Genomic DNA, 15172 nt, shown 5'->3' with positions numbered 1-15172 from the left:
TTGCCTTAGTGGAAAGCAGAGGTCCTATTAAGTCGCCTACACCAACTAATATCGTATAAGTCCTGCTGGCGAGGATGCAATAGTTCGACATTGTATTTACCTTGCTTAAGCTGGATTTCCATGTTAATATCGCACCATTCGCACTATTGCTACCCTTATACTTTAACGCGAATCTACTATTCTTCCACGTTATATCTTAGTCGATCCTTTGGGCAGAATATAGATATATTAGTTCCTAAAACGGCAGGAAGAGCTGCGTACTTATTACGTACGTTTACTTGCTGTAGAATAAGCTCTTGCTAGCAATAATCTAGCCCGCGTGTAGCAGTTCTTCGAAGACTATACCACCGCTAAGACTTAGTATAATGTCGCCGAATTAGATATTTGGAACATGGATAAGACTAGCTACGCTATAGGCTTTGCCTACAGTGCTAAAGTAGTAGTACTGCGAGGTAGTCTTGTTAATTTTAAGACAATTAATAGATTAAAAGAGTGGGTATCGCAGATTAACGCGATTGGGATGCATGGCCAAACAATACTACCGTTTATTATTTTCCGAGGACGCCAGTATACAGCTTCGCTATGGCAGGAAGCTGTAGAGGCTGTAGGCGACTATACAATCGGAATATTGGAAAATGGTTGGTTAAATTAAGAGCTCGGCATAAAGTGGCTACAACACTTTAAGCAATATACTTAATAAACTGAGGCTTGGCAGGCTTATTAAGAAGACAAAAAAGACTCTTAATACCATAGCTATCGACTTCTTATTATGGACGGCCATAGTAGCCACGTAAATATTGACTTTATAGAGTTCTGCTAGGCGCATAAAATTATTCTAATCTACTTACCACCACATTCTACCCACTTTCTCCAGCCTCTTAATTTGGTTATATTTTTAGTTCTTAAGCGTCTTTATTTATCTAAAGTCAACGAGTATACAGTAGAAGGAGTTACTGGTATTAACAGGGAGTGGTTTCTAAAGATTCTTGGCGAAATTCGGCCCTAAGTATATACCACTAAGTTAATCAACAGCGCTTTTGAAGCAGCTGGCCTCCTACCTTATAACCCCAAACGAGCTCTAAATCGCTGCAGTGGAACGCCTTTATCTTAGCAACCATCTACTCCACTACCTAGCGATGTAGTAACGCTTTTATCCTCTCCTTTGCATCCTTGTACGCTCCAATCCTATAACAATCGAGCTTGATACGCTTATACAATCCTTTACCCCAAAACTACACCTGAAGCGGCTAAGGCAGTTATTAGTAAGCTTATACAGCGGCTATAATTATTAGAAGAGGGTATAGAGTTAATAAAGGTAGAAGTTGCTAAGCTTTGTAATAATACTACAGAGAGAAATAAGAAGAAGCAAAGGAAGCGTACCGTACTCTCTACCGCATCAGTACTTACTACTCAGGCGATATAAGCTATTGCTACTGCTAAAAATATTGCTGAGGAAGATAAGAAGCAGGCTAAGATTACACGAGATTAGGTAAAGATTTAGCGCTAAGCTGCTGCTATAGTTGCAAAGGAGCAACTAGAAGCTCGGAAAGAAGCCCGTACAGCTACTATAAAGCTTAAAAAGGTTGCTAATTAACACCGGAGGGAGGCCGGCGAGGCAGGAAAGGTGGTAAAGAAGATACAAAAGGCTGCTAACACCGTATCTAGTATATATAATAAAAAGCTTACAGAGGACTCTCTATAAGCGCTTAATCAGGCAATAGAGGAAGCGATATCTGTACGAGCTGCTGCCGAATGGCTTTAAAAGCAAGCTAAGGAGTTAATTGCTGCTGCATTTACTGCCTCTGCTTACTACAAGGACCTTCTTGCCGCCTCTAAGAGAGCTAAGGAGGCAGCTACTTAAGCAAATAAGCTTCTAGATGAGCTTCCTAATGCGGATATTAATGAAGATAGCTTTAGCGATAGTGAGGTATCAGATGAGGAATTTGGGCCGCGAATTCGGACTTATGCAGGCCTCTTGGAGTAATTAGCTAGCTGCTACACTACAAAAAGTCGATATAGAGCTTCTCCTATATATATTTATGGCTTCATTTAAGCTTAATAATGTAATGTTTTTCGATGCTTTTTGCTGCAAATTGGCGGTGGTTTTGGCATTTGGCAGTATTTTGGTGTTCCAAAATCCGTCGGAACTACCGACACCGTCATACAGTCGCTTCGGAAAAGGATGGGTTTATGTTAGAAACCATGATCAAGTACAGAAATTTACCGAATCCTCACCTGTTTGAACCACTTTTCTGTACCCACGCATGACACCACCCATCCTCTATACCAACACATCGCCGTCGCCTATTTTTTTTTGAAGCTATTTAAAGCCTATATTTTTTCCTATTGCAGTTAGCGCCATGGCATACAGGAGGAGAGCTAAAGCACCTAAGAATACTATAAAGAATACTTCTAAAGCGCCTTAAGAAGTAGACCTTACCGCCGAATCTGCACCAATGCCTCCTACTACTGTAGAACAGTCCAAAAGCCCTCGAACCTTTCTTTTGAATATGGCCGTGTACGCTAATAGCACAACGCTATTTAGTAACGTTCTACCCATCTTATTTGGAGTCTTCAAATTCTAGGAGTTTATTGCCGAAAATGCGCGTTAAGCCAGCGAATATTACGGCCTTTGTTCTTTCCAGCTTAATTAATTAACTGCTGTTATTATATTAAGTCCGAAGGATCCTACAATACCTAAAGAAGTTAACAACGCAGACGAATGGCGTAAAGTAGAGGGAATAATAGAGACATAATTAAAGTACGCGAGGAAGGCTTTTTGGGTTAATCTTACAGTCAAATATAAGACCGCTACTGCGCCTTTTGACGCGTCTACTGAAGCCAGAGATACTGAAATCACTGCGGCTGTTAATGCGCGTGTTAAGGCAGCGCTTTAAGCGGCAGGTCTTTCAACCAAAGCAGCGGCCGGTAAGGAAGGGTCCTCTAGTGAGGATCACGAAGGTATAGTGGAGGAAGTTATTGGTAAAAAGAAGAGATCAACTACCACCAAAATGTAGAAAGAGGCTGCTAAACGACGCGACTGTATAGAAGTCGAAGGCAAGCATATGTACCCGCTACTTAAACGTCATCGCTGCCTTTAACAGCACTATAAGAATAAAAAGCATGGCGTTATATACTGTCTTGAATTTAAATTAAAGTACTACCCATTATATGCTTACTACTAGGCGCGCTAGTCGGAAGCAATTAAATAGAAGAAAGCCACGCTTAACATGCTAGATCTATCGCTACTGTTAAAGATTAGGTACAGTAAATGCATGCAGGATAGGGAGGATAAAAAAGACATAAAGTTGGATAGCTATAAGCACCGTTGAGGTAACTCTAGCAGCATAAACAAATTGATTAGCTCCCCCTTAAGACGACGGCAGCGACGAGGATAGGCTTATACTATAGTTATATAATCACTAGCTAATCCTATTCCGCAGCAAGACCAATTAGTAGCGGTAATGATTTTAATAAACCAGATGTAGCAGTAGAACTAGTAGATGCTATAATAGGTGCAGAATGCTATACAGGCGGCGATGCCTCCTTCTATACGACCAACTATCGCCAATAGTTATTTTATAGTGGACCCTACACCAAATACAAGATCCTTATTAGTGCCGTTATTACAGAGCACTCCATTGGTTCCAGCTTTATCCTCTAAAACGCCTACCTATTACTATCCACCCCTAACTATACCTATAAGCCTACTACCTAGTAGCCCCGCCCGCAGCGATATTAAATAATTAAATAGTAAGCTTAGTGCCTTTACTAAATAGCTATAAAGCCATTACCTAGTTGTTGCTAACGCCTTTACTAAAGCGGAGTTAATTTTAATTAAGGAGGACTATAACTTTAAGTTACTTAAGCACGCGCTACTTAATAGTAGTATAGGCCATATAAAGCTGTATAGGATTGGTTTAATATATGGGCTTATTAATTGCATGGTAAACTGCTTAGAAGACTTTAGAACGGATTGGCGACGTTCTAATACTACAGTAGAGGCCTTACTTGATGTCTTAATTGGCAAGCACCCTATATAGATATATTATAAAAGACTAGACCTTATCCTTTTTATACTACCTCTTAATTCCTGCCCGTAAGAAATGGCCTTTTGCCCTCTTATTAAACCCTTATTGCTCTACCGCATGGCTTAAAAAGTTACTAAAGTTATTCTATAGATTAGCTTTAAATTAATAAGCACATAGCCACTGCTTTAAGTTGTGGAAAGAAGCTTTAATTGGATTAAAATTGGGTAAGTAAGAAGGAAGATATTTAAGCCTAACACCAGCAGTATTGTAGAGGCGTTGAACTTCCTAGGTTTAAGTAAGTAATAGTGTTAAATACCTATCCTTTATAGACACTATATACCTTATTGCGATGGATTAACGTATTATCTATTACTAAAACTAAATAAGGCTGTGGATAAGGCTACATACGAGTAAGAACCTCGTTCTTTATCCACTTAATAAACATTGGTCCGTTAACAGCGCCCTGGTATATTAACTAGCTAGGCATATAGCCCTAACAGGTATACGCTAGCAGTAAGCTCTATCTTTTAGATCTCTTTAATTCCGATATTCCTTTAGTAGGCTTATTAATTAGCGCCCATCTATACTTCCTATCTATTGTCTTCTTGTTATAAGCTGATTTATTAATAAAGACAAACTGATTGCGTCTATAGCCACAGATTTGAATAATCCAGTTGTCCCTTAGGCCTGGGTTACGCTGCTGTGCAATTATCCTTATAACCTTTCTACTCCATTTTCTTCGCTTTAATTTAGCCGACAGTGTGCTTCGTACTACTATTATATTATATTTGTTGTATAGAAACCAGAGCATCTCTTCAAAATAGGCGTCTGGGCTGTGTGTGAGGTATTTAAGGAGGCCCTAATTGGTACGCGTTTATTAGTAAAATTAATATTAATATTACCACTTGACGTTATACATCTAGAGCTTTATCTATAAGCAGTAGTGGCCTGCCATTTCCCCTAATTGGTAGATTAATCTGGCTATACCTCTTTAAATTTGCCCTCTAGCGTTGAAGAGTAGATGGAGGAACGCGGGTCTTAATTTCTATATAGAAGTTGTCGCAGCTGAGGTTAATTAGAGCTTATATAATTGACTTCTATTCGGTTAACCAGGCGGGTTTACCTATAGCTTTAAATAGAAGATAATAATAAGGCGATGGGTGGCGTCATGCGCGGGTATAGAAAAGTGGTTCAAACAGGTGAGGATTCGGTAAATTTCTGTACTTGATCATGGTTTCTGATATAAACCCATCCTTTTCCGAAGCGACTATAACCCCCTAACATACGTTAGCCTCCACGTGCCTCTGCCATTATTTTTCACCCTTCCTTACATCCTCCCTACCTTAGGAGACACTAGAACGGCAGCTAGCAGAGGACCGTCGCCAGAACCAGACGACCGTTGCCAGAACCAGATAACCGTTCTAGAGCCAGACAACCGTTACCAGAACCAGACGACCGTTACCAGAACTAGACGACGAACTTTCGAACAACCAGCCAGCGAATACCACGAACGATTCAATTAATCGATCGATCGAATTCGATATCGGCCCATCACCGAATCGAATCAAGGCATCCTAGGGAGGCACCTTAGACGACCAACGTTCGAATATACAGCTAGCGAACGGCCATAGAGAACGATCTGAATCAATTAGAGCCTTCGATCGGGCCGACCCCTCCCCCGAATTAAATTAGATACTAACATAGGCAGGCAGGCAGGCAGGCAGGCAGGCAGGCAGGCAGGCAGACAGGTAGGTAGGTAGGCAGGTAGGAGAGGACCGTCGCCAGAGCTAGACGACCGTTATCAGAACCAGACGACCACTATCAGAACCAGACGACCATTATTAGAACCAGACGACCGTCACCAGAGCTAGACGACCGTCACCAGAACTAGACGACTGTCGCCAGAACCAGACGACCGTCGCCAGAGCCAGACGATAATCGTTTGAACGACCAGCCAGTGAACACCACGATCGATTCGATCGATCGATCAAATCGAATCAGAGCCTCGATATTAGCCCGTTACCGAATCAAATCGAACCAAGGCCTCCTGGGGAGGCACCCCAGACGACCACCGTTCAAACGTACAGCCAGCGAACGCCCATAGAGAACGATTTGAATCAAGTAGAGCCTTCGATCGAGCCGACCTCTCCCCCAAATTACAGATACAGAAGGTAGGCATAGACAGGTAGGCACGACAGCAGGCACAGACAGGTAGGGACGAACAGGTAGGTACGAACAGGTAGGTACGAACAGGTAGGTACGAACAGGTAGGTACGAACAGGTAGGTACGAACAGGTAGGTACGAACAGGTAGGACGGGCAGGACAGGCAGACAGGCACGCAGGCACGCAGGCACGCACTAGGCCTAGTTAGGAAATCAGCACACCGCCGGTGGATCATCGGGAACACTGCCAATCGACGATTTGGAGCCTCCGCGCGAGGCTCTTCAGTTGATCGACTGACGCCCAAGCAATCATAGACCTCCTATAACAGGCAGGAAAAATTAATTTAGATTATTTAGATTATATATAATTAATTTAATTTATATTTTTTAATTAGCTGCAAATACTGGAGTGTTAATATATATACCTTATTTTTAAATATAGAATTTTTATTATTATCCTAATGGTCCTGATGGTCCTGATGGTCCTGGAGGTCCTGGAGGTCCTGGAGGTCCTAGTGGTCCGGGCGACCTCCTGACAGGTTCCTGACAGGATACCGAGTGTGAGTGTCTCCTGGAGCTCCTGACCGGGGTGCAGCTGAGCGTGGTTACGGAAAAGTTGAACGTGGTCACCGATGGGGTCGGCGAAAGTTGAGCGTGGTCACCGATGGAACCGCCGGCAAAAGGTTGGCGTGGTCACACTTTTGCCTATATAGAATACGTATCGCTAGCCATATTTAAATTAAGCGACCACACAAACTAAAATATCTAAAGCATATGCTAAGCATATACACGCAGATATACAGATATATAAATATACGTATATATATATACACATACATATATACGCGTATTTATACGTGCCTCGCTATACTAATAGCAAGCGAAAACTATACTAAAGCAAACGAGAGTATAGTAGGGTGGCTAAACGGCCTACTAGTTAGTATAAATAACTATATGCTACGTATATGCTAAGTATACGTAGGCAGCCTATAGCGTACCTAACATTAAACACGAAGACGATAGTTCTTAAGATGATATAATTAGTAGAGAGAATATTAAGGATAAGGAGGAGGAGGAGGAGGAGGAGGAGGGTTAAGATAGTATATAATAGCAGGTTCTATTTTATATAGGTCTCTCTAAGGTAAGACTATGTACTGCTCTATATATAGGCTATATATATACTTAGTATAGCTAGAATATACTCCAAGACTATAGAGTACTTGTTAGCTCTAACAGCAAGCATTAAGTTATTATTGTAACGGCGCTATCGCACGTTACCTGCCATATTCTGCCATATTCTGCCGACCCGCGATTGGCTCGCCTGGAGCTAGCGCCTTGGCGGCTTACCCTACATATTTGTTTATATCGGTCCTAGCGACCCCTTTTTCCCTTCTCCTTAGCTTAGTATCTTCGTAATATAGCATTATATAAGCTTTGGTTTAGAGGCATTTATATAAGCCGTAACATTATACTAAGCTTACCCTACCCTGCCTGGGAAGGCCTTAATAATATCCCACCCCATAAGAAACTTCGTCTGCAACGACGCGTTGACGCGCTATACTTAGACACTAAAACAACTCTACATTGCCTGGGAAGGCCTTAATAATATCCCACCCTACGAGCCAGACAGGACTGGACCTATACCCCCGGAATTAAAACCAAATTATATAATTCTAATAAACCCTAGGAAGCCAACAATGGCACCTAAAGCAAGCTTATCTAAAAGAGCTGCCCCAACCTAAGAAGAATATGAGATTCAATTGGGATCCAAAATTAAGGATAATAATGATAGTATAGACGTACACAAATAGATTTGTGCCTTAACGGCCAATTAGGAAGCTAACCGTCTCTAAGCTTAAAGTATACAGGAGACCCTACAAGAGATCCTAGACAGCCTCGCGGCCCTATAAAGCTTAGCCCCCCCTTCTAGAAGTCCTAGTTGTTCTATTTACTTAACCGAATATAATACACTAGGGAGTACGGATACGATAACGAAACAATTAAAGTCTGTTAAGCTCCTTAACCCCCAACCACTGTCTAATAGGATAGACCCTACCTTTAAGAATTGGAGGATTTAGGTATAAGGAAAGCTCCGCGTTAACTATAACTATTTCCTTTCTAAAGAAGCTAAAATACTCTACCTCTTTAGTCGAACCACAGGGGACGCCTAACGGCACCTTTAAGCTAAGTTTAAGGACGATTTCCCTGTCCAATTTATATCTGTTAATAAGATAATATAGCACCTAGCTACTATCTATATTAACCCAAATAAAGTACGGGATGCCTAGTATAACTATAATCGCCTAATAATAAAACCAAACTAACCCTTTGCTAAATTTTAGACTTAATTCCTACACCTTATAGGAGAAGGCCAGGTTCCCCTTAAAAACTACCGTTTAGACCTATATAATAAGCTAACAATCCGGCTATAAGAAAAGATTGCTATAACCTTAGATAACCTACTAACCTATAAAAGACTTACAGCTTATTGCCTATCTTTAGACGCAAAACTAAAGCGGATTAACGCCTACCCTAATTAGTAGAAGCGACTATGTAGTAATTAGAACTCGCTAGCCGCACCTATAGGAGCTAAAGTAGGAAGATAAGCTATAACTACTCTTGCACTAAAAGCGGTTATAACTACGTACCGGCGAGCCTCGCCCGACTAGCTACGTATTACGCCCTTAACTAGTACTTATCGCAATACCCTAATTAACCCCGCCTTGGCTACGTGCTACAACTGCAATAAGGAGGGTTACTTTACTTTGTCTTGCCTAGAGCTAAGGGATATAGGCGATATTAAGGAGATAGAGGAAGGAGAAATATCTAATAAGTTAGGAAAAGAAGAACCCTAGGGAAAGACTCCCCCTTAGGGTACCCCATTAATCTTAAAGAGATTAATCTTAGTTAGTTAATAGGTGGGAAGTATTTTACCGTTCTATATATAGTATCTTAAAATAGATATAAAGTAAATATAACCGCCCTTATTAATACTGGAGCAAATAGCTTCGCCTTTATAAATACTGCCTATATAAATAATGTTGCCAAAATTTTAAATGCAAAAGCCACCCGATTAGAGAAGCCTATCTAGGTAAAAGGCTATAACGGCTAAGCCGGTCGGCCGGTTACCTACGTATTAAAGTTATATATCGCTTTTAATAGACAATGCTAATACGGTATCCCTTTCTGTATCCTAGACCTAGGGTCCTACAATATAATCCTCGGCCAAAAATGGATATCCTATTTTAATATTTGGCTAAACGTATAATAAAGATAATTTATCTGGCTAGAGGATAGACTAAAACTACCCTTATTTATTAGGGAAATTCGAACTAATTATAAGACACTAGCCGTAAAGGCTAACCCTACCTACTAGTAAGATGTCCGGGCCTATAACCTAGCCTTCGCCTAGGAAGACGCCCGCCGCGAAGCTAGAAAGAACTCTATACTAACAAAGATACTCTCCTAAAGCGCTATATCTAAAGAGGACTTTATATATAGAAGCGGGATAAAGAGTAACATAGATGATGTCTAAGTCGCGCAGATCTAACCGGTATGGAAAAGAACGTATTAATAGGATATAAGGAATAACCTCTAAAAGATATAATAGGAGCTAAAAGGAGTAATAATAACGCTAGTACCCCAGAAGCCCCTAAAGTTATATATGCCCCCATTATTATATAAACCCCCTACAGTAAATATCACCGCAATTAGCGCTATAGCGTTCTACTTTAATATATACCGGAAGGACAATAAGGTCTTTATAATAAGCCTATATAAGATTAACCAAATTATTAATAATAGGGAGGAAAAGCTAGTAGAGGAAACTAACAAGGAACTAGTTAAATGCCTCCTTTTTACTATTTATATAGATTATAAGGATGCATTCTCAAAAGCAGCCTTAGATAAGTTACCCCCTTACCGGACGTATAATTATAAAATTTAATTAGAAGCTAATAACTCGCTAAGCTATAGCCTCCTCTACTAATAATTGATAGATAAGTTAAAAGCAATAAAGCAGTACTTAATTAATAACCTAGATAAAGGGTTTATTAAGCTAAGTTAAGCCCCTTTTACTTCCCCTATCTTGTTCGTAAAAAAGCCTAATAAAGGCCTTCGTTTTTATATTAACTATTAAAAGCTAAACGCTATTACTTAAAAAGACTAGTACCCTATTCCTTTAATTAACAAGACCCTTATATATCTAAGCTAGGTAAAGATCTTTACTAAACTTAATATCCGCCAAGCTTTCTACTAAATTAGAATAGACCCTATATCTAAAGATTTAATAACATTCTATACCTATTATAGTTCCTATAAATACAAAGTTCTTCCTTTTAGATTAATAAACGGACTGGCTACGTACTAAAGGTATATAAATGACGTTCTTTTTAATTACCTTAACGAGTTCTACACGGCATACCTAGATAACATTCTTATATACTTAGACGACGAACTTAAGCATTAAGTTTATATTAAGAAGGTCCTAGAGAGACTACAGAACGCGGGCTTATAAGTTAATATTAAGAAATGCAAGTTTAGGGTAAAACGTATAAAATACCTTGGGTTTATCGTAACTATAAAAGGAATTAAGGTTAACCCTAAGAAGGTAAAGGTAATCTATAACTAGAAGCCCCCTTATATAGTAAAAGGAATTTAGTCCTTCCTTAGTTTTTATAACTTCTACTACTAGTTTATCCGTAACTATAGAATTGTAGTAAAACCTCTTATATAACTAACTAGGAAGGACACGCCTTTTATCTTTAATAATAACTATATAAAAGCCTTTAAAGAGATAAAGGATCGGCTTATCTCTTCCCTAATCCTTCGTTACTATAACCTAGACCTTAAATTAATGCTAGAAACGGACGCCTTTAATAGGGTTATAGTGGAAATCCTATTACAGTTACATTTAGACGGCAAATGGTACCCTATTGCCTTTTTCTTAAAAACAATAAACCCGGCTAAGTATAACTATAAAGTACATAACAAAGAGATACTAGCTATTATTTAATCACTCTCCTAATAGCGCGTAGAGCTTAAAGGTATAAACTCCTAGATTAAGATATATATAGACTACAAAGCCCTAGAGTACTTTATAACTATAAAGCAGCTTACTAGACAATAAGCCTAGTAGGCTAAAACACTCTCCTAATTCTTCTTTACAATTATATATTATTCTAGCAAGTAAAACTCTAAGGCTAATACCCTAACCTAAAGAGAATAAGATGTAAAACCCTAGGATAAGCTAAAGACCTAATATTAGACGCGCGCCCTTTTCTATCCCAAATAGCTTAACCCGCGGATCCTTAAGGAGCTAAACTCCTAGCTAAATAAGCTAGCATTAATAGAGGAGACCTTAGATAAATTAATAGGGCTAGTTAACTACCTCCTAACTACAAACCACACAGCTAACGCCCTAAAGGCCCTCCGCAATTAGGCCGTAAAGGGAAACCCCAATTTTAAAGTAGAGAAAGGGTTACTCCTATACTAAGAGCGGCTTATAGTCCCTAATATTAACAATCTATAGACTAAACTAATCCGCGAAGCTTATTGCCAAGTTTCTACGGCATACCCTAGCAAGAATAAAACCCGTAAAATTATTAACTGCCGCTACTACTGGCTAAGAATAGTTATAGATATTAATTAATATATACGGAACTGCGAAGACTATAAGAGAGCTATAATCCCACGGGATAAGACACTAGGACTACTTAAGCCACTCCTAATACTAGAGCGCCCTTAGTAGTATATCTTTATAAACTTTTATAAACTACCTAGGGACCGTAATGGATATAATATAGTTATAGTTATAGTTAACCACTTTAGCAAACGCCCGTTCTTAATTCCCTGTTATAAGAACATTAATACTAAAGAGGTAGCCCGGCTATATATCTATTACGTTTACTAAATCTACGGATTACCAGATACTATTATGTCTAATTATAGGCTATAGTTTATATTAGCCTTCTAGAATAAGTTTACCTAAATCCTAGGCATTAAGCTAAAGCTTTCTATAGCTTACTACCCCCAAATAAATAGTTAGATAGAGATTATAAATTAGTACCTAGACTAAAGGCTTAGGCCCTTTATTAACTATTTCTAGAACAACTAGTCTAAACTACTACCCTTAATAGACTACGCCTAAGCAACCCTACCCCATAACTCCATAGGGTTTGCCCCGATTCAGCTAGAAATGGGATACTTACCCTACATAAGCTTTAACTAGAAAAGGCTAGAAGAACCCCAAACTGTATAAGAGAAGCTATTCTATACTAAGGCCTAATAGTACGCCAAACGCTTAGAGGAAGCCTAGACGGTAGCCTATAAGAACCTAGAAAAAGCTTAAAGGTTAATAGAATAGCAGGCAAATAAACACTATTAAGAGCCTAACTTTACCCCTAGCGATATAGTCTAGGTTATAATAAGGAATTAAAAAACCAAACGACCTAGCCATAAGCTAGACTACTAGATGGCAGGACCATATAAGGTTTTTAAGAAGATAGGCAACTCGTATAAGGTAAAGCTCCTAGATTTAATTAGGGTTTACCCTATCTTCTTACTAAATAAGTTACGGAAAGCTATAAATAACCTATTACCTAGATAAAAGAACGAGCCTCCCCTACTAGTTTAAGTAAATGGTGATGATGAGTGGGAAGTTAACAAAATACTAGCCTGCAAGATAGTATAGGGAACGCTAAAATACCGTATCTAATAGAAGGGCTACGATCTAGACCCAACCTAGTACCCTATATAGAACTTTATAGGCTACCCCTAGAAGCTTAAAGAGTTTTATAACTAATACCCTAATACGCCTGGACCCCTAAAGTACCTAGACGAATAGATAAAATGCTAGTATAATAAAGATAATAAGTTACCGGAAGAATATAGGGACAAAAACGCCCTAAAGCCCTAATATAGCTGTCTGCCAAATTCTGCTATATTCTGCCGTTTTCTGCTAGTACCGTAAAAATTTTTTAGATGTCCAGGAACTTTAACCGCCGGTTAAAGTTGTCTAATTAGTTAGATCCGTGCTAAGACTTTTAGCGGCTACTCTTTCTAGCCTAGTGCTTCTACTTAGCCTATAGTTGCCTTTTATACTTAGTCCGGACGCACTCGTGTCCCCTTTATCTCCTTATCTTATATTTTATAATCCTACGTTTATAAGCCTAGTACTACCCTATTTCTAACTAAGCCTAAGGGCAGGCTTTCTTTTAAAGAGGGGGGTAATGTAACGGCGCTATTATACGTTACCTGCCATATTCTGCCATATTCTACCAACCCGCGATTAGCTCGCCTGGAGCTAGCGCCTTAGCGGCTCACCCTATATATTTATTTACATCGGTCCTAGCGACCCCTTTTTCCCTTCTCCTTAGCTTAGTATCTTTATAATATAGTATTCTATAAGCTTCGGTTTAGAGGCATTTATATAAGCCGTAACAATTATCTAAGAGGCAATAGACTATATTATAATGCTAAAATATCCAGTAACCAGAAAAGAAGGAATTGTATATTTTATCTATAAAGCAATACCTTTACTATCTATAGATATAGATAAAGAAATAGTATATAAGGTTATTAAGCAGTATATATTAAAGGTAAGTAATATATATGCTGGGTATATGCCGTATTTATACCTTTAGTAGATTTAATGCTTATTCTATAAAATTGGTGACCCTAAGATTATACGACTATAACTCCTTAGAGAAAACAATAATTGGGAAAGTAGAAAAGCATTTTATTAAGCGTTTAAATATAGCGGTATTAGACACTACGAGTACGCCTATAAGGATATCCTCCGTATATCCTCCGTATATAATAGGGTTAAGCTTAAATCCATTAATAACCTCTAAAAGCGTAGTAGTCGTCTATACTAGGGAGATATTAATAAACAGCTAAAGCAAAGCATAGAGAAGTAAGCATTGTCTATATATAATAGGCACATACTTATAATATGTAGCTACTACTATAGTATTCTATAATTATGGTAGTAGTGTATCTACCCTAGTATATAAGAACGTGTATATAGAGAAAGTAGACTAATAATATTTTATTAGCATGGAGTAAGCATATAGCTACGTTAGGAAAAAATTTACTAGCATTTAATTTTTGTTTTCAGCTATTTTAGCATTTCCCAGCATTTTCTAGTATTTCCCAGCATTTCCCAGCATTTAGCGGCATTTATAATTAAGTATTAGCATTTAGCCGCTAAATGCGGCATTTATAACTAAGTACTAGCATTTAGCTACTAAATGCGGCATTTATAATTAAGTCTTAGCATTTAGCTACTAAGTGCTAACTATAAGATTACTAAGCATATATAAAAGTATAATTTTATAAATTTAATAGAAGCTCTGCACGAAGCTCTGCACGAAGCTCTGCATAAAGCTCTGCAGAAGCTCTGCAGAAGCTCTGCAGAAGCTCTGCGTACAGAGGCTCTGCACGAGGCGAAGCTCTGCGTACGGCTCTGCGTACGGAGGCTCTACACGAAGCTCTGCATCGGGTCCCCGCTATATTCCCGTCTGCACGTGCCTCTGCCAAGTATACCCCTATATAGCCACCTTATTTTTTTTTTACCCATCCTTCCTTTCTTACATCCTCCCTACTAAGGAGGCACCAGAGCAGTAGCTAGTAGAGGACCGTCGCCAGAACTAGACGACCGTCGCCAAAACCAGACGACCGTCGCTAGAACCAGACGACCGTTACCAAAACCAGACGACGACCGTTCGAACAACCAGCTAGCGAACACTACGAACGATTTAATTAATCGATCGATCGAATTAAACCAGAGCTAACACAGGCAGGTAGGCAGGCAGGTAGACAGACAGATAGATAGACAGACAGACAGACAGATAGCAGGTAGGCAGGCAGGTAGGCAGGTAGATAGGTAGGCAGGTAGATAGATAAACAGATAGATAGATAGACAGATAGACAGATAGGCAGACAGGCAGGTAGATAGGTAGATAGGCAGGTAGGCA

The 15172-nt window shown here is 39.2% G+C and overlaps 1 protein-coding gene across 1 annotated transcript; it reads left to right on the top strand.

Annotated features, from left to right (window-relative positions):
- Window positions 1-354: 354 nt before the first annotated feature.
- On the top strand, window positions 355-1006 carry K441DRAFT_725646 (uncharacterized protein). The gene is made up of 2 exons (XM_067654129.1): window positions 355-642; window positions 754-1006. The coding sequence occupies exons 1-2, from the start codon at window positions 392-394 to the stop codon at window positions 818-820; spliced, it is 318 nt and encodes a 105-aa protein (XP_067509516.1). The 5' UTR covers window positions 355-391; the 3' UTR covers window positions 821-1006.
- Window positions 1007-15172: the final 14166 nt, after the last annotated feature.

Source organism: Cenococcum geophilum (assembly GCF_001692895.1).
Source record: "Cenococcum geophilum 1.58 unplaced genomic scaffold K441scaffold_3, whole genome shotgun sequence".
Lineage (NCBI taxonomy): Eukaryota > Fungi > Ascomycota > Dothideomycetes > Gloniales > Gloniaceae > Cenococcum > Cenococcum geophilum.
Note: the sequence above shows the minus strand (reverse complement) of the source record. Positions and strands in the feature narration are given on the sequence as shown.

Excerpts from the sequence above, each read along its gene's own strand:
- K441DRAFT_725646 (XM_067654129.1), top strand. The coding sequence starts at position 392 with ATGGATAAGACTAGCTACGCTATAGGCTTTGCCTACAGTGCTAAAGTA. Across the intron at positions 643-753 it reads GGAATATTGGAAAATGGTTG|CTATCGACTTCTTATTATGG; the intron begins GTTAAATTAAGA and ends TTAATACCATAG.